At 43.1% G+C, this 25485-nt stretch overlaps 1 protein-coding gene across 2 annotated transcripts in view; it reads left to right on the top strand.

Annotated features, from left to right (window-relative positions):
• The window catches only part of ZNRF2 (zinc and ring finger 2), a 136380-nt gene extending 111112 nt beyond the window's left edge, over positions 1-25268 (top strand). The window contains exons 3-6 of one of the 2 annotated variants that reach the window (XR_010090776.1): positions 20877-20982; positions 21934-22014; positions 24271-24308; positions 24346-25268. Coding sequence is in view for 1 of the 2 variants with exons in the window: in XM_063452282.1 (XP_063308352.1) it covers positions 20877-20982; positions 21934-21991 (164 nt within the window). In the remaining variant the exon portion in view is untranslated. Of the gene's footprint in view, positions 1-20876; positions 20983-21933; positions 22015-24270 lie in introns of both variants that reach the window. The other variant, XM_063452282.1, reaches the window with a different exon arrangement.
• The last annotated feature ends 217 nt before the right edge of the window (positions 25269-25485 follow it).

Below are 25485 nucleotides of genomic sequence, written 5' to 3'. Positions count from 1 at the left end.
GCTCTCAACTTGGTATTAAATTAAACTTTTCTTCTGCCTATCATCCTCAGTCTAACGGAGCTGCTGAACGTACCAACCAGAAAATTGAACAATATTTACGATGCTTTGTTTCTGAACACCAGGATGATTGGGTCGGTTTGATTCCTTGGGCGGAGTTTGCACACAACAATCTCGTTTGCGATTCTACTCATTCAAGCCCCTTCTTCATGAATTATGGTTTTCATCCGTCTATTCTTCCTTCGGATTCCCCTTCCCAGGGGGTGCCGTCGGTTGATGTTCATGTTGCCAATTTGAGGAAGTTGTGGGATCAAACTCGACAAATCCTTGTGCACAACTCTATGTTGGTCAAGAAACACGCTGATAAACGTAGAAGGGCGGCTCCGGTCTTTGTTCCAGGTGATAGGGTATGGCTGAGCACGAGGAACATCCGTTTAAAAGTGCCCTCCATGAAGTTCGCTCCTCGTTATATTGGACCCTACAGGGTGCTGACCCGTATCAATCCAGTTGCGTATCGTTTAGCTCTTCCTAATACCTTACGCATCCCGAACTCGTTTCACGTTTCATTGCTGAAACCACTCATATGTAACAGATTTTCCTCCACAATAGCCCCTCCTCGCTCCGTTCAGGTGGAGGGTCAGGAGGAGTATGAGGTTAACTCTATTATTGATTCTCGAATCTCCCGGGGGAGAGTACAATATCTGGTTGATTGGAAGGGATATGGTCCTGAGGAGAGGAGTTGGGTACCTCAGGAGGATGTTCATGCTCCCCGTCTCCGCAGGGCGTATCACTCTCGCTTCCCATCTCGTCCCGGTTCATTCCGCCCGGTGGGCGTATCTGAGAGGGGGGGTACTGTCAGGGTACCTGTGGTCTCTACCTCCGAAAGAGGTAGAGACTTAGCTGTTCCTCCATCCAGACGGTCTGATGGCTCCCTTCCCCGCAGTCTATCCGGTCATGCTAGGCCGGCCGCGAGGGAGTGACTGCCTTTTACAGCATCTAGGCAGGAAGTAGTCATCAGGACACTCCCCCGGAACAACCTGTCAGTCAATGGCTGCAGGACCAATCAGGACGCCTTGGAGGCGTGGTTACTGCTCTGAACAGGGTATTTAACAGAGCTTCTTTCATTAGCTCATTGCCCTGTCGTGGTTCTAGCTTGTTCTAGTCACTCAGTGCTTGTGTATTCTATTATCCCTTTTGGTTTTGACCCGGCTTGTTTACCTTACTCTGCTTATCTCTGTTACCCTTGATTCGGCTTGTCTCTCGCTTACCTGTCTTCTGTTACCCTCGACCTCGGCTTGTCTTTGACCATTCTATACTGTACTACTTACGTTAGTCCGGCCATTCTAAGGTCCGGTATACGTATCTGGCTACTGTTTGTACTCTGCGTGTTGGATCCCTGTCCCGATCCTGACACCTGCAACTGTGAGGTATCGGCCTTGAGGGTCCGCTACAGTCTTCTGTATAGAGAGGGGGCAGGATTTTCTTAGCACTATGGCTACCCCGTTATGTTTCTCTTGCGGAGAGCTGGCAAAGTGGTTAACTTTGTAGTGTCGGCTCAGGAGGGGGAACTGTTTGGCTCGAGTGTAGTGCGTTTCCTGCAGTAGGAGTACGTCGGCTTTGGTTCTATTTGCCCATCTCATAAGTTGGTGTCTCTTAGAGGGGTTGTTTAGACCTTTGCAGTTGATTGATAGGCAGGTCAGAGTGGCTGGCATGCTGGTTGGTGCTGCGATAGACCTTAGCGTGTGGGTTATCTGTCCGCGGGGGGTTGTTTTGGGTTTTGGTGTGTGGGTTGTGGATGGGGGGGGGTTAGGGTGGGGTGTGGGTGAGAAGCGCTGTTTTGGGGGAGTGTTTGTGTGGGGTTAGGAAGGTTGAACCAATGGGGTGGGTGGGGGAAGGTGTTGGGTGGGGCCTGGTCTTACCAGTCAGTTGCCAGGCGTCGAGTGGGCGGTGTGGGTCGGTGTTGTTGGTGTTTGAGTTTTGTGTATGTGGATTTGTTGTTGCCTGTATGTTTTGGTGTGTGTCAAGTGTAGATAGTTGTGTTTGGTTGTTAGAGTTTGTGGGGAGGAAGGTAGTGTGACCGTGTGTCTCCTTCCCCTCTTCCCCGGGCACGAGGTGTCATCTCCACGGGTACGGTGTGTTTGTGGCGGGTTGTATGATTATGTGCTGTGTTGGTGCCGGGTAGACTTCCGGGTTGTTTGTATGGTAGGGTTCTGGAGTTATGCTTTTTGTGTGTGTGTTTTTGTCCTGTCTGGGGTGGGGTCTTTGTTGAGTCGGCGTATAAGTTCTGGGATTTACGTTTATGGTGGTTATAAACGTTTGTTGCTATCCTCATGGTGGTGGAACTCTCGTGTGGGTGGTCGTGCTATGGCTGTCGGGTGTGTGTGCAGTCGGGTGCGATTTGGTGTGTTCGTAGTTATGGCCTGTAGGCTTTGCTGACTAACCTGTCTGTGACTATTTTTCATTGTAAGTCCCAGTTTGCATGCTGGTGTGCTGTCTTCAGGGTGTCAGGTTTTCATGAAGCAATGGTGTAGCATTGGTAACATAACTTTAACGAGAGTAAACATAAACATAAACAACATGTCATCGAAACTTTTAAACATCACATATATAGTAGGTTCTTAGCATCCTAGCATCATGTGTTCAGGGTGGGTGTTTAGGTCCTGTGTAGGCTGTGGCGGGGTGGACAGTCCCTACTGCCCGGTTCCCGGGTTCCCCTTTTTTTTTGTGGGGGTCATCAACCTGTTACAGTTTGGGTGTTTGTCGTGCAGCTGCACTTTAGAAATGCATGTTACCCCTTAGAAATCTAGCAAGTGGGTGCTTCGTGTCAGGTGTCGGGGGTTAACCCCCTGTTGGTTCGTGGGGTTTGTATGCTGCCTTGCGTTTCTCCGGGGTGGTGCCCTTCTCCCCCCGGCACCCCCTTGCTATAGAGCTCCCTGTAGTGTCTTACGTATTGGTTTGAGTGTGATCATTATGAGCAGTAATATAGACCTTTGTGTATAGTGGTCCCACATTGGGGTATGACAGTATTTCTCTGGTGTATTGTCCTGCGTTTTGCCGGGGTGGTGTCCACCCTTTTTCGGCACCCCTTGCCTTAAGTGTACCTGGTAGTGGCAACTGTATGGGTTTGATTGCGTCAGTCGCAATTATTAACCTGAGCATTGATAAATATTAGCCCGGTATTGGGGTATAGCTGTATATTAACTGGTAAGCCATCTAGTGTGTTGTCTGGGTGTTGCCCGCCTCCCTCCGGCATCCATTGCCTTGAGTATACCCTGTGGTGGCAACCGTATTGATTCATTGGTGTCAGTTGGAGTTCTTAGTATAAACCTTGTTGAACAGTATCCCAGGGTTGGTGTATAGCAATATTGTACCGGCATGTTACCCCTCATTTAGTCGGGGTGGTACCATCTTCTCCCCGTTACCCCCCCGCCTTAAGTATACCCTGTGGTGGCAATCTTACTGGCTCGGTTGTGTCAGAAGTGGGCCTGAGCATAAACATAACTATATGTGAACATTAAACCTTAACCCCATATTGGGGTATAACAGCATGTTATAACAGTGATACTACCGATCTTAGAGTTATTAATGGAGTCCTTGTGCCCGGTCCTTGGCGTGAGTGCCTGGGCTCAGGTAGAATAAAATGAAGGAGTCCTATGCGCACCAAGCGCTGTTGTTCAGGTGTCCTTTTGTGGATGATCTTGCGAGGCCGATGAGGCGTTCTTCTTTGACTGTGTGCGCGCCATGTTTACGCGGGAATCAGTTCGTCGGTTTCGGCTTTCGTTTGCGGTAATTCGGGTGTCTGTCGTCGGGTATCGTAGTTGTAATCCCAGATGTGTCGCGAAGTCCCGCATGTCGGAGACTTGGTGGAGGGAGTAAGTTTGATCCCCTTTTTTTACCGTGATTCGGAAGGGGTGCCCCCACGTGTATCGCCAGCCGGCTTCCAGTAGGGCCGTAGTGAGGGGCTTAAGATCCCGGCGTTTTCTTAGTGTTGAAGGGGCCAAGTCCTGGTAAAATTGGAGCTGTTGTCCCTGGTAAGTTGGTGGGTGATCTCTCGCTGCTTTCATAAGCTGTTCCTTCACCGGGAAATGTAGCAATTTGACGATGATGTCCCTTGGTGTGTTTGAGTTAGGGAATGGGGGCCTCAATGCCCTGTGGGCTCTTTCGATGTAGATGTCTGGCCCTGGGGTGTCCGGTAGTAAGGACTGGAATATTGCTGTGATGGTGGGGAGTATGGCTTCCGGCAGGACAGATTCCGCCAGGCCTCTGATGCGTATATTTTGCCTGCGAGATCTGTTATTTAGATCCTCCATTCCGTCTTCTAGAAATAGGATTCTGTCTTTCAGCATCCCTATGTCTTTGCTGTGATCTAGCACCTGGGTTTGTGTTTCTTTAAGCGCTCTTTCTGTGTCGCCGGTGCGTGAGGCCAGTGCCTCTATGTCGCCTTTGAGGCCTGCAATTTGTTTTTCAAGAGCTGCTGTGGTGTAGGCTTTGATGTCTGCCGACGTTTCTTTCAGCATTAGCCGCAGGTCCTCTTTGGTGAGGGGTGTCGAGTGGGTGCTCTCGTGTTCGCTCTCTTCAGAGTCTGAACCGGAGTTTCCCTGGCTCTGGGCCCAAGATGGCTGCCTGTCTTCCTTTGCCCGGAACATCGTGGCCACGGATGGTGTCGAATCCTTTTTCTTTTTTGCTCCCCCCATGAGGGTAAGTGTTATCTTTGGTTGTGGGTAGTTTGGCACCTGTTTAGCACTTTTGTGGAGGCTGATGGATGCGGATTTCGTGCCCGGGGTGAGAGAGCTGAGGGAACACACGTCCTACTCCATTGACAGTTAGGCTCCGCCCCCCAGAAGCTTTGCAATTTTAAGAGTGCTGCATCCCTCTGCAAGATATCTCACTATTTTTGACTTTTTTGAGCCTGTCAATCCTTCTTTTGACCCATTTTGCCAAAGGAAAGGAAGTTGCCTAATAATTATGCACACCTGATATAGGGTGTTGATGTCATTAGACCACACCCCTTCTCATTACAGAGATGCACATCACCTAATATGCTTAATTGGTAGTAGGCTTTCGAGCCTATACAGCTTGGAGTAAGACAACATGCATAAAGAGGATGATGTGGTCAAAATACTCATTTGCCTAATAATTCTGCACTCCCTGTATTCACCAAATTGTAATGAGAAAAAAAATTTAATTGCAAAATGTAGGCTAAAATAATCTATAAAATAATTTTAAAATATTTGGCCAAAGTAGCTAAACTGAAAGCATAACTGACTGGAGAATTTCTCTAATTTGACTACTTGACCCTAAAATGTGAAATTCAGCTTACACTTCCAGCAGTTTAGTGAGTAATTGTTTATCTTGGTCACATTTGGTTTTAGACTCTGAAGTCGTTTTTTTTTCTTCTTTTCTTTCTGGCCTATATTCCTTTGCAGAAAATGTTTTGTCGTTGCTAGTTGCTAGTTAGTGCATCAACCTTCTACGGACTAAGAGTAACTGGAGCGTGGTCAGACCACGTCATTTTTCCTATAGATGAGTCCCTCACTAATACTAAGTCCCTGTATGCTATTAAAAAGTAATCAATCCTCATCTATGTAGAGGTGGATTTAGAGTATAAAGTATTTTTTATTCGATGAAGAATCCTCCAGCAATCTGCTAGTTGATTGCCCTGTAGTATACTCATTTGTAGTCTTGCCGATTGTAGATTTGAAGGGTTAGTGGCCGTACTATCTCTACTGAAGTCGAGGGAGAAGTTAAAATCACCTCCAATTATGATTGCCCCTTCTGCATGTTTATTGGGCAAGGTCATTATGTGTCTCACGGCTGCGCATTGATTATTTTTCGGCAGGTATATGTTCGCTAATGTGAATGGGAAAGATCCAAATTGTCCCAACAATATATTGTATATTGGCCCAATATATCAGTGTAGTATTGTGTGTGTGTGTGAAAGGGACATGAGATCCAATCAGGATCACCACACCTCTCCATTTGCTTCTAGTAAAATTGTTGTAATAGATCAAGGGGGTGCATTGGGGTGCATTGGGGCCCCTGAGGTAGTTCTCTTGTTGGAAAACTGTTTGGTTTCATCCTGATAAGTTCCCTCATCACTGAGCAATAAGTCCCCTGACATGTGTAAGTACAGTATTCGACCCCATCATGATTCATTGAACAACATACATTTGTACTCACGCTTTGTTGTCCCTCTGCATAATAGGTACTTAGATTTTAACAACAAAATAACTATAAAAATAAGAAAAATAAAATTTGAAGTATTGAAGTTAAAAAAGTAGCCAAAATGCGCCGAGGGCATACTGGAATTCCAGTAATGCCTGCAAAAGGAGTCGGTGCTTGTCATGTTGTACATTCAAATTCAGCAGTTGGAGCGGGAGAGGGTTTAGTGTGGTTGTTGAGGAGTGGGGAGGGCACTGCTCAACTCGATAAACAGGGGAGGGTTATATTATGACTATGTGTTCAGAAATCGTATGGTAGGGCAAGAGAGCTCAAGTTCGGAAAACTTTCTCTGATTTGCAGCAGTGATTACACCAGATAGAGGAGTGGCGTCTCAGTTCCTAAGACCATCAGAAATATGTGTTTTCCGATGGTCTTAGGCGACCCCTGTGAAAAAGAGTCGTTCGACCCCAAAAGGGGTCACGACCCACAGGTTGAGAACCGCTGTTTTAAGACAACTTTAATGTGTGTGTGTGTGTGTGACACAATACACACACACACACACATAGTAGTGGTTGTGTAAGTCGGTTGTGGTATGCCGAAACCGACGTTCGGTTAGACCTGCAAAAAGAGGGCTCACCATAATTGAATGGCTTGATAAAGTGAGCGGTAGGTAGGCTGAACCAGGCAGTACCAAACCAGAGGAAGGGGCATCCTGTATATTTATAGGCCTGGTAACCCCTCCCACAACTTCAGGCTCCACCTACAGCCTCAGTCTTCATATATATTGTTATATTTCAAATGTTGTTTTTCATTTCCCATTCAGTTCTCCCTGGAGAAATGGAGATGGACATATCTTCAAGCCACATGATCACATGTCCCTGGGGCAACTATGCCATAATAAGTAGATCTGTTGTCTTACTGACTCAACACGCTGTGTCTTACTACTACTGCCTCTTATCCTCCACCTCTACAATATCAATGTGGCCAGATGTCATTGACCTTAAAATCATTGGTTTGTTTGTATAACAGAACACTCATAAGCCCACCCATTGTTCTGGCCAGTCGTCCAGGTTCAAATAACATTTCATCAAAGATCTGGTAAGGGAGATGTACATACTGTATATTAGCTCATTTCTTCAGTAGCTGAGCATGGATCAAGATGTAAACCCTTAAGGGATACTCACTATAATCCTTTCATCTCATTTAACTGTAAGCACTATAATCCTTTTTATCTCATATAATTAGTGATAGTGCCTGGAGTCCTCTGATGCTGTCCATGCATTCAGTGTTAAACAGCCAAAACCCCACTGAGGGTATAGCTAAGGCAGAAATTACACAGTTTTTTCTAGCCATTAATGCCAGCAATGGACGCTGTGATAGGCTAAACGCGGACAGTTGAATTCCCAGCCAACCACTTCCTCCAATTGCTACGCAGGTAATGTTTTCCTCTTATCTAGGAGGAACAGTCCCTGTTCAAATCCTCCTGACCCTCTTTTCTAAGAGCTCCATACTTTCCATGTGTCTGAGTGTGTAACAGAGCTCCACTGCAATAATGCTAACAGTAATATGTCTTTAAACAACAATACATGTGGTTAGAAATCAGTCCGTGTAAGTAAAATGCATTGTTCTAAATTACAGTTTAGTTACATCATTTGTTATTAGTAAATCACCTAAAATTTTAAGGACAGCCCTGCCCCTAGCTACACCCCATCTCACACACTAATATTAAAGTGTCGTCCTTTGTTCATCTGTATGAAACACTATAACCACTTCAGTTAGGTAAAGCAGTTACAGTGCCTGCACTATACAGTGCCCACTATTTTAAAAAGTTGCCAATACATGCTCTATTCCGGCACCAACAACAATTCTGGAATAATGTATTTACCTTTTTTATTCAAATGGAGATACTGACCAAAACCTGGACTGTTGGTGGTCTATGATGACTTCATTCTCCTTTAGAAATTGGAGAAAAATTTGTGCATGTCTATATACACAGGATTACTAGGCAGCTTCAGCAAAAAAAAAAAAAGCTATTTAAGAGTCCTCCCCATAGACCACAATGGGGAAAAGAACTGAAAAAAATAGCTTTTCTTTGTGTCCCCTTTGAAGCTCTATGTGTGTATACTTCAGTTTTACCCCATCAGATTAAATGTGCTCTTAGCAATCACTTCCGTATTATTGCGTTAATTCTGATGACCTTTAAATATCACCGTTTGTTTTGAAGGATGACACAGAAGATTTAGCGGTATCAACTTTATACCTTGTTTTTCACTGCAGTCCGTGAGCATTTTTCAGAGTCTACTTCTCTTTGGTAATAGAAATGTCTAAATGCCAATATTAATTACAATTTACAGGGCCAGTTTCTGGAATGAGGCAACATAAATTAAATGTAGAAGAGCATAACTGAGACACATTTATCAAAATTAGGTTTCTTACCCTGATTTCATTACGGGTGCTGTGGGGCTATTTTCTTTTCTAATTTTTCTTATATTATTATAATTATTTTATTATTTATATAACGCCAGCAAATTCCGTAGCGCTGTACAATAGATCAAATGCCTATATGAATGTGTTTAAATGTGGAAAACATATTTTTGTTTTTTCGTCATTTTAAAATTGCACATATGGTCCTTCTTTTTTTTTATTTTTTATATTCTTTATTTTTCGGTATGCAGGTGAGTACAACAGTGCCCGTGTCGCCACAACAGCGTTAGCAGGCTCATTTCGCATAATGATATTAGTACAAGAATGTGGCACATTAGTCATGCATACATTTTTATATTTCTGCGCTTTTCCATTTTGACAAAGGTGGCATGTAATAAGTGTGCTATTACGGCTTACGCAAAAGCCCAATATGTTACCTCATAGATGAATGTAGAGATACAGTTACCCAAACCATACATATAACTCCAGGCGCATCTAGTGTTAGGCCTATTCAGCTATGCACCACTGATTTTTGTTACACGAAACTTTGTGTTTTTCAGTGCGACCCAGACTGCGGAATCATTAGACCTAACGTTATAGCAATCCAGATTAAGCAGATGCCTGTGATACAAGTCGGTCAATGAAACGTCAGCATATGGTGGGTGGGTTATTACCAAGCTATGTTTACACGTCTCTTCTCTACAATCAACCAGGGGAGATACACGCTAAGTGGCGACGACCGGCTACCTATTCGCTATTCCGTCATCGTGTCTCCCATAATTCTCTGTGTCACATATGGTCCTTCTATGTCCGTTATGTTATGTTCCTCTTTGCGAATCGCCTTCTTTTTTAACATGCTCCAAATTAGTGGTGTGTATAACTAAGCTTAAACATCACTCAAATCACCATAAGCACACCGGGCCATTGTAATAGCAATGGAGAAACGTGTCAAAGTGCATTTAGTTTGTTTAGGAGTTATGTGTAAATAAAATAATTTAGACTTTTTTTTAAAATGACCTTTCCAAATAAACAGTTATCTGTAGGCCATGAAGTCACCCAAAATGAAACAGAATAGCACACATCTGGTGGTAGCCGTCATTTGAGAGCCATTTGCGAGGGTTGATTAATAATCCTGATCAGTCCTGTTTTTTATGCCCCAACTCAATAGAGGTCACATTTTCTGCCATAATGATTAATTCTAGCCCATATCCCAAGGACTTACACAGTACTAGGGAGGAATATGAATAGCCAGGAGCCAAGGGCTAGAACCATGAAGGAATATCATCGGTCCTCTGTGCATAATAATTGAAATTAAAGACCAGCTCAGATTCTGTTAACCCTGGTTTGATGAATCTTAATAGCACATGTGAAGGGGGCAAAATTCCAGTGCCCGCTCTGTTAAGTCATGAGAGAAAAGGTATCCCGAAGGCTAAATGGCCTTTCTCGTGCGGTGTGTGGAGGTCCACGTTTTTTGGAGCTTTGTGTATTCTTTTGAAATATCTTTTCTCAATTTCTAAAGTTTATTTTATCAAGCGATAGTGTGCTCGCTGAGTCTGAGCAGGGTTTTTTTGGTCTTGTGTTAATAAAATGTGTGTGTTTCGTATCTATAATTGCAAACATCGTACAATTATCATCTGGTGGTTCCCAGACCTCTAGCCTCGATGAATCTACTTAACACTGTAGGCACTATAACAACTTCTAAATAAAGTTGATATAGTGCCTTCAGTCCTGCTCCCCCTCTTTGCCCCCCCCCCCCCCCCTCCCCCAAAACCTTTAATTCTACACGTGTCCAAGCCCTTTGGACTTTTTCTTGCCAGCGTTCATCCCGTAACATATCGTGCTGTCACGGTCTGCCATAGAGAATCATTATATTCAGTTATTCTCTATGGCAGAATCATATGCTCCTCATGGTGAAACGAAGTAGTCACATCAAGACTGTAGCGTTAAGAATACAGATATGAATTCCTAACGCTAAAGTGTTTATTTAAAGCTATCTAAATCCTTTTTACAAGCGATGACCTCCTTCATCAGTCGTGAAAGTTATTCGTGATTGTTTTCATTGTTTTTCTCCTGCGTTTTTGTTATGTTTCGTGCAATCAGAGTTTGCAGGAATCTATGATCTGCAAACTTTCTTTGTCTTAGGGATGAGCATAACCACCTAGCAAAGCTAGTGGGTATGCGGCAGTCTCCCGGAGTCAAATGCCAGAGCTGAAAAGGCTCGCGCTGTGCATCTGCACAGCAACAGCCTTTCAGCCAATCAGGTAATCAGGAGAGCCGTGCTGAGCGCGGGATTCCTGATTACCTCAGATTTTTAAAATTGGGAAACTGCGGATGGTTAGCACATCCCACGAAGTACTAAGGATAAATATTTCCGACAGTGTACGGGAATATATTTAAACGTCTAAACGCAAATAAAACAGTTCAAGATGCCAATAGTACAGGGGAACAAGAAAATATTTAATAAATCATGAAGACATACAAGATAGACTTGAAACTTTGTATAAAACAGCTGAACTGAAAAACAAGGCAACAATGTATGCCAAAGGAGAGTAACAAATGAATAGTGGAAACATTCAACAAATTGCAACGAAATAAGTTCAATAAAAGAGAAGAGAAATGTTGAAACAAGTCTCAGCAAACATATTCTTTATGCAGGGAGTCCATGCGAATATTGAACCGACGAGACTACTTGCATCCACTTCTCCTATTTAGGTGGATCTTTGGTTTGTTGGTCCGGTCTTGGAGTACGGCTATAGTCTGTAAAAAACAAAACAGAGAACGGTTATCAAATGTTGAATAAGCACCAGATAACCTTATGTTTTAGAAAGCAAACTACCACCAGCAGGCAAAACTCTTAACTTGGAGGAGGGTGGGACGGGCGCTATTGCTAGGTGGTTATGCTCATCCCTAAGACAAAGAAAGTTTGCAGATCATAGATTCCTGCAAACTCTGATTTGTCCTCCGGGAGGCATAACCACCTAGCAAAGCTAGTGGGTAGAATAGCACACACCTGGTGGTGGTCCTAAGAAACTGAAGGCGTTCAACTTCTGATGGCCTCCAGTAAAATCTAACAAAGGTTTTACTGGACAACCATCTTGCAGCTTTTAAGATAGTAGGGAGAGGAAGGCCCTTTCCTGCTGCTTTAGTAGCCGAGGCTCCCCTAATTGAATGGCTTTTGAACACTGAAACATCAATTCCAGCCGTAGACATGGCGGAAAGTATCCAGCCTCTAATTGTATTAACCTTGGCTGGACGAAAGGGATTCCTTGATGTAATGAATAATTGACTGATATCATTTCTAAATCCAGCAGAAAGTTGAAGGTACGATTGTAACAAACTGACTAAACATAAGCCTGGATCGGAAGAATCTTGGACCAAGTCCAGTTCTACCGGACCAGGAGAAAAATGGGATGTTTTTTGTCTGCCTTTTAGTATAATATGGAAACCTCCCGGGGTCCTGGACAACCAAGGTTCTGAAATATGGATTTGAGTTAACTCTGCTCCTCTAGCTGCCAGGGCCAAGGACAGCAGAGAAGCCAACTTAATAGCAGTCCATCTTAAATCAATTTTAGCATTATCCAAAGACTTAAGGAAATTTAATAAGACATCTACATCCCAAGTAGATGTGTAGCGTGGGGTATATGGGCGGCAGACGGCTAACCCTTTTAGTAATCTCAAATACAGGGCATCCTGAGTAAGGTTGGGGATCAGGAAGTTTAAGGCAGATCCGTAGGTCTTGATTGAACTGACAGATAAACCAGAATGGAACTTAAGGGTAAGAAATTCTAACGCCAAAGGAATGGTATCAGATCCTTGTGTGTTAGACAGAAAAGAAACCTCCCATTCTTTGAATTCCTCGATCATCTTTCTATATCTTACCCTAGTTCTACGTCTTAAAGATGAGTTAATAATATCCAAGACCTGATCCGATAAAAGGGGATGTGTTAACAGCCTACCAGGGCTGCGATCCACATTAGCTGCGGGAGCTTGAGCAGAAGATCGCTGGTTCCCTGAAAGCAGTCCACTGTCATGCCTAATGGGATCTTGATTCCCTTGACTAACTGGTGGATCAAGGGATACCAGGGTCTGGAGGTCCATACTGGATAAACGAGAACTAAGCTCTGCACCCTGTCCCTGCGGATCTTCTCCAGCACTTTCATCAGTAAAGATGGAGGGGGGAAAGCATAAGGGGCTGGAACATCCGTCCATTGGAAAGACATTGCGTCCATTTTCCAAGCTCCCTTTGTCCAGGTTCGGGAGACGAACCTGGGGGTTTGAGCAGATGTTTGGGATGCAAACAGATCTACCTGTCTCTGGCCAAAATTGCTTTCTATCCGTTGGAAAAGAGCAATCTTTAATTGAATCGTTGCCAGGGACAGACTTTGGCGAGAGAGAGAGTCTGCAAGCTCGTTCGCCTCTCCCGGAACATATTCTGCGAAGACCTGAACGTTGTTTGCTAAGGCCCAGGACCAAAGATCTAGAGCCTCTAAGCAAAGACCCCTTGATCTTGTACCCCCTCTGTGGTTTATATAAGCCACCGCTGTCCTGTTGTCCGAATTGACTTTTACCAACATCGGTGACTGGTTTAGAGGAACTAGGCCCTTGAGAGCTAATTTTATAGCTCGTAACTCCAAAATGTTTATATGGAGGTGACTCTCTTGGTCTGACCAGATTCCCCTTATGGCGTTCTGGGATGTAAACGCACCCCAACCGTGACTTGAGGCGTCTGACGTCAGAGTGACTGTCGCAGGCTGCTCTAACAGTGGACGAGGAAGTGGAATTTCTAACTCCAAAATGGACTTCAGTTCTTCTCTGACCTTCTTGGGGAGAACAAATTTTGATTCCCAATGGCCACCCTGTCTTAGTCGGTTCCCTAAAAACAGCTGACTTCTTCTGCAAAGTAAGGGGGAATTGTTGTATGCTGGTGTTAAAGCTATTAATTTCCCGATAATCTTTGCTAGGTCTCTCAAGGACCAACTCTGGTGCCTGAGAGATGAGTTGAGATGTACCAGTAGTTTGCTTTGAGTGGGAATTAGGACTGATTTCTGTAGGTTTACTACAAATCCTAGGTCTTGTAAAAGGGAAGCAAGGTAATCCCTTTGAGAAGCAAGGGCTTCCCCATCTGGATGCATGAGCAGGATGTCGTCTAGATAGTATAGACACATGAAACCTTTTAGTCTGACATGAGCTATCACTGATTTCATAATTCTGGAGAATGTGTATGGTGCGTTGGATAGGCCAAACACCAAAACGGTCCACTGCCACACTTTCCCTTTCCACTGAAACCTGAGAAAACGCCTGTGTTTCTTGGCTATGGGGACTGAATGGAAGGCATCTTTTAGGTCTAACTTTATGCAGAAAAAGGCTTTCTGTACTAAGCCTGGAAGATCTGATAAACCCTCCATCCTGAACCTTTTCCTTTTGATGAAAGCGTTCAGAGGCCTCACGTTTAGGACCGGTCTCCAGGAACCGTCTGACTTTGGTATTGGGAACAATGGGCTGACCCATCCTGTAATAGACGTGTCTGCCAACTCTATTTTCCCTTGACTTAAAGCTAAGGAAAGGGAGGCATCTAGCACTGGGTTCACCTCTCTGAGGGGTGCAAACTTCTGGACTGGGAACCTTAAAAGGGGGAGTTGTAAACCCCTTTGAAAAATCTTTAGGACCCATTTGTCTGAGGAAATATCCTTCCAATTTAGTGGCATATGAGGAGGCACACTTACTTGAATGCATGGGTTTTCTTTTGGAGGCTGAACCGCCTCTGGAATGCGCTCCTCTGCCACCGCCTGGGAGCTTATGTCTTCCACTGTAGTGGCGGTACTGGGCCTGGTGAGAGGCTTCTCGGGACGCTCCTGCAGCCCTATAGGGGCGACCCTCTGTCCGAAAGGGCTTTTTGTAGCCAGGGACGGTCTTCTTGAGCTCTGAAAAGGATCTCCTTGCCTTGTAACGGCCTTTAACCTCCTGAATGAACGAGGGACCGAATAGGTGAGAATCCTCCAAATTTGGGAACTCATGCGATTTGGGGGCTAGGTCGGACAGACCAGCTGCATGGAGCCAGCGTGATCTGCGGATGTTCGATATATAATTAAAGGCTTGGCCGATAATTAGCACTGCCCTGCCAGACGCTTTTAAAAGGGCCATCTTAGATGCTAACAGAGATGAAGTGGAAGGTTTCTGGACATTGCCTTCCTTTTCTGCCTTATCCAGCATCAGTAATAGCGGGCCCACAGCATCAGCAATTTTAAACTGTATATTGCGAAAAGTCTGGTCTGTGGGATCAGAGGATACGCTGCTCCCTGTGATGGATAACAGCGCAGGGTCTACCTCTGGGGCCATTAAAGCCTGAATGTCCGGGATACCGATGTGGTTCCTGAGGAGAAGATCATCTTCCTTAACCAAGGGAGATCTGAAGGCTAGTTTAGCAAAATCTCTAACCTCAGAGTCGTGCTCCATAGCCCATCTGGAGTGAAATAATTTTGATGGGAGAGTCTTTCCTAGGAGACTTACTCTGGCCATCTGAACGTTGCTTAGCTTCCCTCTCTCAGTGGAAGCCGCTGAACGAACCACTTCCTCGGATTCCCAGTCTATTTCTGGAGAGCCGTATCTGGAACTGGGACGGCTTTGGGAGGAAGAGTGAGCGAACGCTCTAGAAGAGGAAGGAGAGGGACTATCTAACCTCCAACGAGATTTGCCCTTTTCCTCTGGAAGGTGTTTCTGGTGCTCAAACGAGGGAAACACACTATTCCTTTTTTGGGGTCCTGTCCCTTTAAATTTTCTTTTACTCAAACGAGTATGAGGGGAAGGAGAAGCGGAGAAGTTTTCCTCAGAGGAGGAACTGTCGGAAGAGACCAGCTGTCTTCCTTTATGTTTTTTATTTAAAACTGGGACCAAATCCTCCTCAGATGATGAAGAGGAAAGTTCCCTGGCAAGGAAAGCTCTTTTATGGAGCTTTCTAACATTGATGGGGCTGCCTTTAAGAGAGGCATCCACTAAATCTGTGGCAGACACAGAAATAGAGTCCTCCATCAATGATGCCATTTTAAAAATCTGAGGTAATCAGGAATCCCGCGCTCAGCACGGCTCTCCTGATTACCTGATTGGCTGAAAGGCTGTTGCTGTGCAGATGCACAGCGCGAGCCTTTTCAGCTCTGGCATTTGACTCCGGGAGACTGCCGCATACCCACTAGCTTTGCTAGGTGGTTATGCCTCCCGGAGGACAAATATACTAACAGTATTACTCCCTAAATTGAGAATTCAAAGTGAATTAGAAGTTCAAATTTAAGGTCAAATTAGCGGAACTGGAAAAATTCTCCAAGACAGCTATGCTTCCAGTTCGGCTTCTCTGGCCTTAAATTTGAAGTTCACTTTAAATGCTCTCTTTAGTAAATAACCCAGTTAGTCAGTTCCAACAAGCAATGCTGCTTTAAACAAGGTCTGGAAATGATTAACACTGTGGCTGATTGCGCTGGTCTAACTTGAATTGTTTAATAAATATCTGTTGTATAATCTATGGTATGTGGCCCAATCCATAAGACGTTGTGTAACCCTCATATTAATAGTGACCTGTGCGTGCAGGAATTAACAGACTGGCTTTGTTGTTTTGGGAGCATAGTCCACTTCAAGCAGCACTCTGCATAAAAGCCTGAGTGGCTGTAGCTGTGCTCCAAAGATAGTTCTAGATAGTAATAGTTAATGAAGACTAGGAAGAGGCAGAAATAACCAACACACCCATCTCTATTTTCAGTGTACCTACACTTTCATTTTTTTGTTTGTTTGTTTTTTAAATGTATTTACTTTAAAAGATCAGGGTTGGTTCAGCTGTCTTTGGCTATCATTTGTTTTAAACGCCCTTTTCTTATTTTCCATTTCTTAGTTTAGCTTCCCACTTAGCCACATTGGTTTTAATTTTTTCTTTTATATTTAACCAATGACGCATTCTGAGAAATGTACATTTCTAATATGTGCTGGAAAATATAAAATTTATCCTGTTTTTTTTTTTTTTCACTAAAGAGATTTTGCTAGTCAATATATTGTAAAGCTGCATTTATCTTTTTGAAATTGGCCTTTTTAAAAATGATATATTTTAGAATACTCCATTTGCATTTGCTTTTTTGAGTTTGTTTCAAAAGACAGGATATTGTGATCACTATTTCCCAAGTGCTGCCCTACTTGAATGTTTTTAAAAAGATCAACATAGTTTGTTATAACCAGATGCAGATACGTCATTTCTAGTTAGTGCTTGTACCAATTTTAAAAAGGTGTCCTTTATTCAGATCTTGCTCCTCCCCCATCAACACCCTCTATGTGCTGAGCAAAAGCCCATTTACTTTCTGTAATATCTCCATTTTGTAGATTTCTGTGTCCCTACCCCAGGACTCGACAAATCCCAGGCGCCAGTTAGCCATGGTGCCTAGGAATTTTGCCTTGGCGTCTGGGATATGTGAACACCTTACCTCTGAGGCGGGCGGCCGGCGGCAAGCTGGGGTATTATTAAGGCGGGCAGCAAGCTGGGGGTTCGTGGAGGCGGGCGGCTATCTGCGCGAATAGAAGGAGGGCGGCGACAGAGCTGTGATGTCCCCGCTCTGCTCCCCTGTGCGCCGCATAATGAGATCGGGGCCGGGATATGACGTCATATTCCAACCCCGGTTTCACTAAGCGGCACGTGGGGGAGCAGAGCAGGGACATTACAGCTCCCTCGCAGACGGCAACAATACGTGCAGCTAGCAAGCAATAATGTGTGGGTGTATGTCTGTCATAGTGTGAGTGCATGGGTCTGTCTGTCTTGGTTTGTGTGTCTGTCTTTCATGGTGTGTGTGATACACACCATGCAAGACAGACACACACACACTCACACTGACAGACACACACACACACACCCTCATCATGACATAAAGACACACACAGTGTGTTTGTGTTTGTCTGTCATGGAGTATGTGTCTGTCATGGTATGTGTGTGTGTGTGTGTGTCTGTCATGGGGTGTGTGTGTGTGTGCATGAGTTTATGTATATCAGTGTGAGTGTGTGTGTTTGTCATGGTGTGTGTGTCATAATGTATGTGTTTTTAGGCGACCAGACCCCTTACGTTCGCAAGGGAATGGTGTTTTTACTCACCTTTTTTTCCCACACCATGCTGGTCTTCCCTCTATGGCTGAAATGAACAAGCTTGATGATCTCAGCCAATCCAATTTTTTCTCATAGGATTGGCTGCAAAACGCTGCACCAATCAGCATCTCCTCATAGAGGTGCATTGAATCAATGCATCTCCATGGGGAACATTTAGCACCTCCATGCAGAGCGTGGAGACGCTGAATGTAGGTGCTACACATTGTGCAGCACTGACACAGGAAGCACCTCTAGTGACCGTCTGAGTGATAGTCACTAGAGGTGTCACTAGGAAGCAATGTAAACACTTCCTTTTCTCTTAAAAGGCAGTATTTACTTTGAAAAGTCTGCAGGGACAGTCTATAGACACCAGAGCCACTACAATAAGCTGTAGTGGTCCTGGTGACTATAGTGTCGCTTTAAGAATTTGGCGCCTTTATATTCAACAACAAGGATTGCATTTTTTTTGTTGAATATAAAGCTTTGTAAGAACTGGCTCCTAGATTCAAAGCAAATTTGTCAAGCCCTGCCCTACCCACCTTTATAAACCCCTCAAACCTTCAGCCATCCTGTCCTCAGCACAGCAGGCCCTCTTCCATTTAGGAAATATTGCACCAAAGCTCAAAATCAGCCAACATCCTCCTTCCTCCTCCCTGACTTTAGCCACGCCTTAGCCTCCCTAATCTATTGTTGCTTATATACTGTAGCACACGGCACAGGTAATATCTCTGAAAATGGCAGAGAATTGAACAGTGAGACTGCAGAGGCATGATCTATAGATGAAAACTGCTTCATTAAGCTAAAGTTGTTTTGTGCCTAAAGTTGTGCCTATAGTGTCGCTTTAATTTTGCTGTGAGGAAATTTCCTCAAAAAAACACACACTAAAACCCTTCTCAGATGGTACATCACACCGCTACGCCTGAAACAAATGAAACAATCAGACAATGATCTATGCTGGAAGGGCTGTGGGAACAGAGGAACATACACCCACATGTGGTGGGAGTGTCCCCGAGTGACCACACTGTGGCAACATATAGCGCAATTAGCCACACAGGCACTACACACCATAATCCCGCTAGACCCCTGGCTGTGGCTCCTGTCCAGACCTCTTAAAAATATCTCCAGGGCACAGAATAAACTACTGGCCAAGCTGGCACTAGCCACCAGGCGAGCGATCGCAGAAAAATGGGGAAGCCCAGACATCCCGCCCCTCACAATCATAAAACAGAAAATCAACGAAGCAATGCAAATGGGTAAGCTAACAGCCTTAGTCCACGACACCACCAAACATTTCGACAAAATATGGGAGCCATGGATCTTTGAATTCACGACCCTATCAAACGCCCCATCAAACGGGTCAGACCAGGTGGGTGGGAGCTCCCAACAAGCAACAACACAGATCTAAGACCCAACCCTCACACCCAACCAACGAGGCCCCAACCAGAACACACATAAAGATCACAGGTAGGATAACAAACTACTCAGACTTAACACCACCCAACCCCGAAAAAAACACCCCCAGGACCACTCAAGCCTAGACAAGGGACACCACACATAGACGGGCCCACGAATAAGAATCAAAACCCAACCCTAAGACCTGACTACTACCTCCCTTCCCCCCCTCCCTCCCTACTGCACTCCCCTCGGATGGAGGCACACAAACACACACCACCTACTAAGGAAAACAACCACACCGCAATCACAACGATACGGAACGCAAACCAACTATAACTTGAGTATAGCCACTGTACACAGGTACACGATGTAATATAGTTCACACCCCCAGAAGTTACACCCTGGAACCCCCTCCCCGTTAGACACAGAGACAAACAATAACAGCTATAAACAGATGTAACAACCAAAATAAATGGGATGTAAAGAATACCACGACACAAAAGTTCATGCACCACAACTACCACAGATAAAGCCAGCAAAAGCATGAGCTCCAGGAACTCTGTGAACCCACTCTTTAACCCAAGTTCCTCTTCCCGTACCTTACCCCGAATAACAGGTAAAAACCAAGGTAAAGAATCTCTATTTAAACGAGACCAGAAAAGCAGTACCCCCTGGTACACACACCATAGAAAGACCACTATAATCTCAACCTTGTACAGCTTAATGTATATATTGTTTAATATGACTGACGAGCTATGCCATGGCAAGGAACGGAACTTTGTCTGTAACAACAAAGAAAAGATGGAAAACTGGTCGTAAGACCCTGTTACCCCCCTTCCCCAACCCTTCTTCCTTTCTGTATCCCTATATCCCCCTCTTCAACTTGAAAATAATAAAATTTTGAATTTATAAAAAAAAAAAAAAACACACACTAGTTAAGCACCAGCAGTTTGGCCTTTGTCTTGTATGCCCTCTAGACTAGAGTACACTTTGTGATTATAATTTCAGTGAGATGTTTTTTTCCCCCATGAATTGGTTAAATCCGCATTCTGATCACTGATAGAGAGTTTGTGTTTGTGTGCATAGACATCAAAGTTAAAATGTGAAATGCTACAAAAGTAAAGCTGTAAGGCCGTTTATTCAGGATTGTAAAGTCTATTTAAAGGGACACTATAGTCACCAGAACAACTACAGCTTATAGTATTTGTTCTGGTGAGTAGAATCATTCCCTTCAGGCTTTTTGCTGTAAACACTGTCTTTTCAGAGAAAATGCAGTGTTTACATTACAGCCTAGGGATAACTTCACTGGCCACCTCTCATATGTCTGTTAGAGGTGTTTCCTGGGCAGTACAGTGAGCAGCACTGCCATTCAATGTCTCCACCCCCTGCATGGAAACACTGAACTTTCCTCATAGAGATGAGTTGATTCAATTCATCTCTATGATTGGCCACGGCTATGTTTGACTTGTGATGGCTCTGCCCTGCTCTGCCTCCTTGACAATCTCAGACAATCCTATGGGAATTGTGATTGGCTTTTAATCAACACTTCTGATGATGTCAGCTAAGCAGGCAGATCAGGGGCAGAGGCAGCAGACTGGACAAAAGGTAAGATTTTGGTTCTATATTTAGGGAGCTCAGGGGGCTAGATGGCGGTTGTAACACCATAGGGTTAGGAATACATGTTTCCTTTAATATTTATACTCTGCGCTTTGTTTTTTGTTTTTTTTCCCATGCAATCTTATTTTTAACAATGTTGTTTTGTTTGTATTTTCATTTCCTTTTTTTTTTTCTGACAGAGGACGTACTATGTAAAGATACTGGAGAATGTGCGATATGCCTGGAAGATTTACAGCAAGGGGACACAATAGCGAGATTACCGTGCCTCTGTATATATCACAAAGGGCAAGTATTAGTCACTTCTTTATTCTCTCACATTCATAAGATGTGTTTACTACAGGCATGGTTCGAACTGAAGATGTTAAATGTTAGTTTGTTCAATGCAGCTACTCACTAAACACATTTGTTGGCTGAGGGTATTGAGCTGACACTAAATACCTATATCGTCATACGACTTATCCTCCTCGAGAAAACTGGAATCTGTGTGAACGCCTGGCAACACCCCGTCGATTTGTCAAACTGTGCTAAAATAGTTTGACAAATTATGCTAGGATGTTGCTAAGCCGCTCCTGGCACCATACCAACTACAGCAGGCTGAAGTAGTTATGGTGCTTGGAGTATTCCTTTTAACAAAGGTGTTTTTTTGAGGTTTGTTTTCTAATTCTGCTTTAGTCACTGCTTGTTTCCAATTCATTGTTCAGTCAATGAACCCAGGCTCATATTTAGTACTTGGCTGCAGATAAATTGTTCAGTGAATTAATGTCGGAACCCTGCAACCTATCGACTTAATGTCCCTCACCCACTGAGACTCCAGGCAGGTACAGCAGCCATCCTCAATTTCTGTCTGATTTACGTTATTTTGCATTTGCTCTTCTCTTCAGCAGCTAAAACACATGCTCACTTGGATTCAGCTTGGGTGATTGAATTGGCCAATCAAAAGTATCCACTTCTGTTTGTTCTCTTTATTTTTGGGACCCTTTTCATAATTTTGATAAATCTTCCCAGTTCAGTGCCCGTCCAAATTCACCCTGCTGCTGAAAACTGCTATCACATCCAGCTAGATGAGCATAGGATGTATATTTATTCAAGCATCTATGGTATATCCATAGTGAACGTGTATTAATATGTAACCACGCTGTTTTCCATACAGACATGCAGTTTGCAAAGCATGATGGGTTGCTTTCAATGTTTCACTTTAAAAATAACCATAATAACTTTCTCTCTTCTGCCTTGCAGGTGCATAGATGAATGGTTTGAAGTAAACAGATCTTGTCCTGAACATCCTTCAGATTAGACACCCATTTTTCTGTACCACAGGTAACTATTGCCATTTTGCGCTGTGTGTGTGTTTGCTGTGTGCTGATTTAGAGTGGAACTATACCCAAGAATACATTGAGCTTGATTAAATTTATACAATATGTGCTCTGTCCTGTCATCGTCATTTTTATGTGAATAATTGCATTTTAATGGTTCTTGTGAAAAACAAAGAATCTGGCAGTAGTCCAACTGCCACTGCAAAACTGGAGGATTTGGGAACGTTGGCGTTTCATTTCCTCCATTCTACCCACTCCTGCATTGTAACTAAATTATCTTTAGATTTCTGGCCCTCTGCAATGCTCCACTAAAATAATGGATATGAAAGCAATGTTATGTTGACCCTTTTATCTCTCAAAGGATTGCAATTCAAAGAATACAACATTTTAAAATGTAGCTTAATATGTATTAAAAAATTAGCTTTAGGGCTTTTCACATGTTCAGGTTTGCAAATTTTTCCCACTTTTCACTTAAGTCTGCAAAGCACTGATTCCCAAAAATGTTTTGCTCACAATCTACAAGTTAAAAAAGTTGAACAATTTGAGATGTATCCAAAATTGCTTTTACTTTTGCAATACGTTGGACACATTTTCACAGTATGTAAAAACTTCCAAAATTGATAGATCCGCTTTAATGTTTATCTGTCCCTACATTAAAGAAATACTCAAGACACCATAGCAACTACAGCTTGCTTAGCTCAGGAGAGATAGTGGAACTACTGGACGTACCAGAGTTAGTAATGGAAGCAGGGAGCAGCACCTGGCAGACTTCCGATAAAAAGCCAAACTATTTAAAAATGGTTTGACTACTTAGCGGAGTGCTAATGCACTCCTGGCACCACAACTACCACAGCGTGCTGTATTGATTATGGTATTTGGAGTGTTCCTTTAAGAATATCTTAAAGGAAGCTATAGTATAAAAAAAAAAAAAGCAGATAATCTCCTCGAATATGGAACATTTTAACATTAAATGTTAACCTGTTTATCTTTTTCAGTTAAATAGTTTTACAACTTAAAGGGACACTCCAGACCCCTAAAGCACTTCAGCTTTCTGAAGTGCTTTATATGTGAAGAGTGTGTCCTTTTTTTTTTTTTAATTAAATTTTTTTTTCTTTTTTTTAAAGTGTAGATTTCAATAGAAATTGGAAGTTTTATAAATTAACCTTATAACTTTTTTTACCTGAATTGGTTGTCTCAGTAAGAATGGACAGCCACATAATGTATGGATAGGGTTAGAAGGGAAGGGCTTTGCAAGTTTTTTTAAATATAACCCTGATGAAAAAATGCATAATTAAACATATGCGTGTTTATATATCTACTAAACAGTGATTTATTTTTATTTGGTTTTGGGCAGTAGAATGTCCCTTTAAGAGTACATTTATTTACGATACTGGTTTTTTTGCGTCTGGTTCATCATGTTTGTGCTCCTGCCACCTCACTGCAATCTGTCCTGGCATAAAACATTACTTTGTCCTAGTCCCCATCTAAATCATGAAATTAACGCTATCTATACATTTCATTATAATTTATAAGCATAATAATTGCAGATTTATTGTTACTTTTCCTTTCTAGTTTGCTGTCCCTTTAAAGGGCTGAAATGCTGCAAATATAGACTTCAAGCACCATGACCACTTCAAATCATTGTCAGGGTGCTTGGAGTAAATCTTTGGGAAGTGGCGAAGTGTGTACCTACCCACTCAAAAAATGAATATACACACACATTCCTACACACGTACACAAACATACTCTCTACTTTTACCTGGGAGAGGTGCAGTGGATCCCATCCCTGGTGGCCAGTGGGTGGCTAGGATCACTGTGGTTATACTGCACAGCTGCATGCGGGACTTGAAGTGATGCCAGGGCTCGAGCGACGTCACATTCCGAATCCCCATCATTACAGGGTGTGCTGGATGAGCTGTGATCCAAGCTCCATTAGCACTGTGCTCTCCCCCTACCACCACCAAGACCCCTGTAAACTTGGGTGGGGTAGGCAACTGCCATGTGGGTCAACAGGTGCCTACTCTGTCATAATTGAGGAGCTGGACAGACTGCGTGTAGGCGCCACACTGAGCAAGCAATGTTCCCCTCTTCCGATGTCTTGCATCGGACCATATCAGAGTGCTTGACTGGTCAGTCTGCCAAGAGCAACAGCCGGAACCCATATCTTTAGGTTATGTGGATTTGCATTTTGCTTGGTTCATGTCTCAGTATGGCTACAGTAACCAATTTTGTATGTATTTTTTACACTTATTTGCTATAGGTCTCTTTCTTTTCTTCAATGAATTGTATGGATTGGAGGTGGAAAAAAAACGGACTATATGAAATAACCTGGGAGTTGGCATTAAAACAGATTTCCAGCCTTAGATTACTGTGTCGCTGTGACTCTCTGAATACAATCAAAATATCCAATGAAGTCAAGCAAATCCCAGAAAAGATAATTGATTGCCTCCGAGATCAGTGTGCCAAACATCCGTACCAAGGACACACCGGGATCTTCCAAATGCTGCACGTACTGTTCCAAAAAGAGAAAGAGAGAGAGAAAAAAAAAATCATCTTTTACCATCATTCCTTCTAACGAACTATTATAAAGGAAGGCCAAAGTTAACATACACGTCTCCCAGCATTCACTTCTTTTTCTTCCTATTAAAATAAGATCTCAGTTTTGAACTACAGTCTTATAACTGAGTTAATGACATCTCTAGTAAAAACTTATATTTTTAATTTTATTTTTTTAAATTTTTTTTTGAGGGGAGGGAGGGGGTTTGGGATCTTTAATTTAGATGCCAAATTAATAATTGATAATTGACTTCATTATTTTCATACAAACCTGGCATTTGTTCTTACTGATGATAAATGTGAAACTGCACATATAAGTGTAAAAAAAAAAGAAAAATCTATACTGTACCAACAAGAAGCCAACGTGAAAGATCAGAGCCTAAATGTATGGAATTTATCAATTATGACTTCAATCCTGTTGATCTAGACCCTTCTTTGTGATTGTCTGGTGCTTAACCCTTTCATCTCAGAGAGTCCCCCCCCCCGCATAATCTGTGTTAAGACTTGTGTTGAAAAAACATGGACTTTTATAAATGTTTAAATCTGTCAGGGAACCTAAGCCATCAAAGTGCCATTAAAATATAATATATTACGCATATCCTAAGCCTGTTTACAGGGGACAATATGCACTTCATGAAACATGGAGGAGTCTCCCTTAATTGTATTTTTAAGGGCAATTAAACATTAAAATAGTTGTTCTGGGTTCTTTGTATTTACATTGATTTGATCAGTCAGTGGATATGTTGTGCTATTTTCCAGTAAAAGTGGCAGACATTTTCAAGCATGGTAAAACTAAATGTGATTCTAAACTTGCCCAAAAATATAAGTAAGGTAGTGGGGCCTGGGTCATAGTGGACATCACTGAACTGTTAAAATATTTTTAGTAACATAATTTTTATTCTGCATATACAGCTCGGCA

The sequence above is a fragment of the Pelobates fuscus genome, chromosome 4, assembly GCF_036172605.1.
Source record: "Pelobates fuscus isolate aPelFus1 chromosome 4, aPelFus1.pri, whole genome shotgun sequence".
Taxonomy (NCBI): domain Eukaryota; kingdom Metazoa; phylum Chordata; class Amphibia; order Anura; family Pelobatidae; genus Pelobates; species Pelobates fuscus.
The sequence above is the reverse complement of the archived record's forward strand: the minus strand, read 5'-3'. Positions and strand labels throughout refer to the sequence as shown.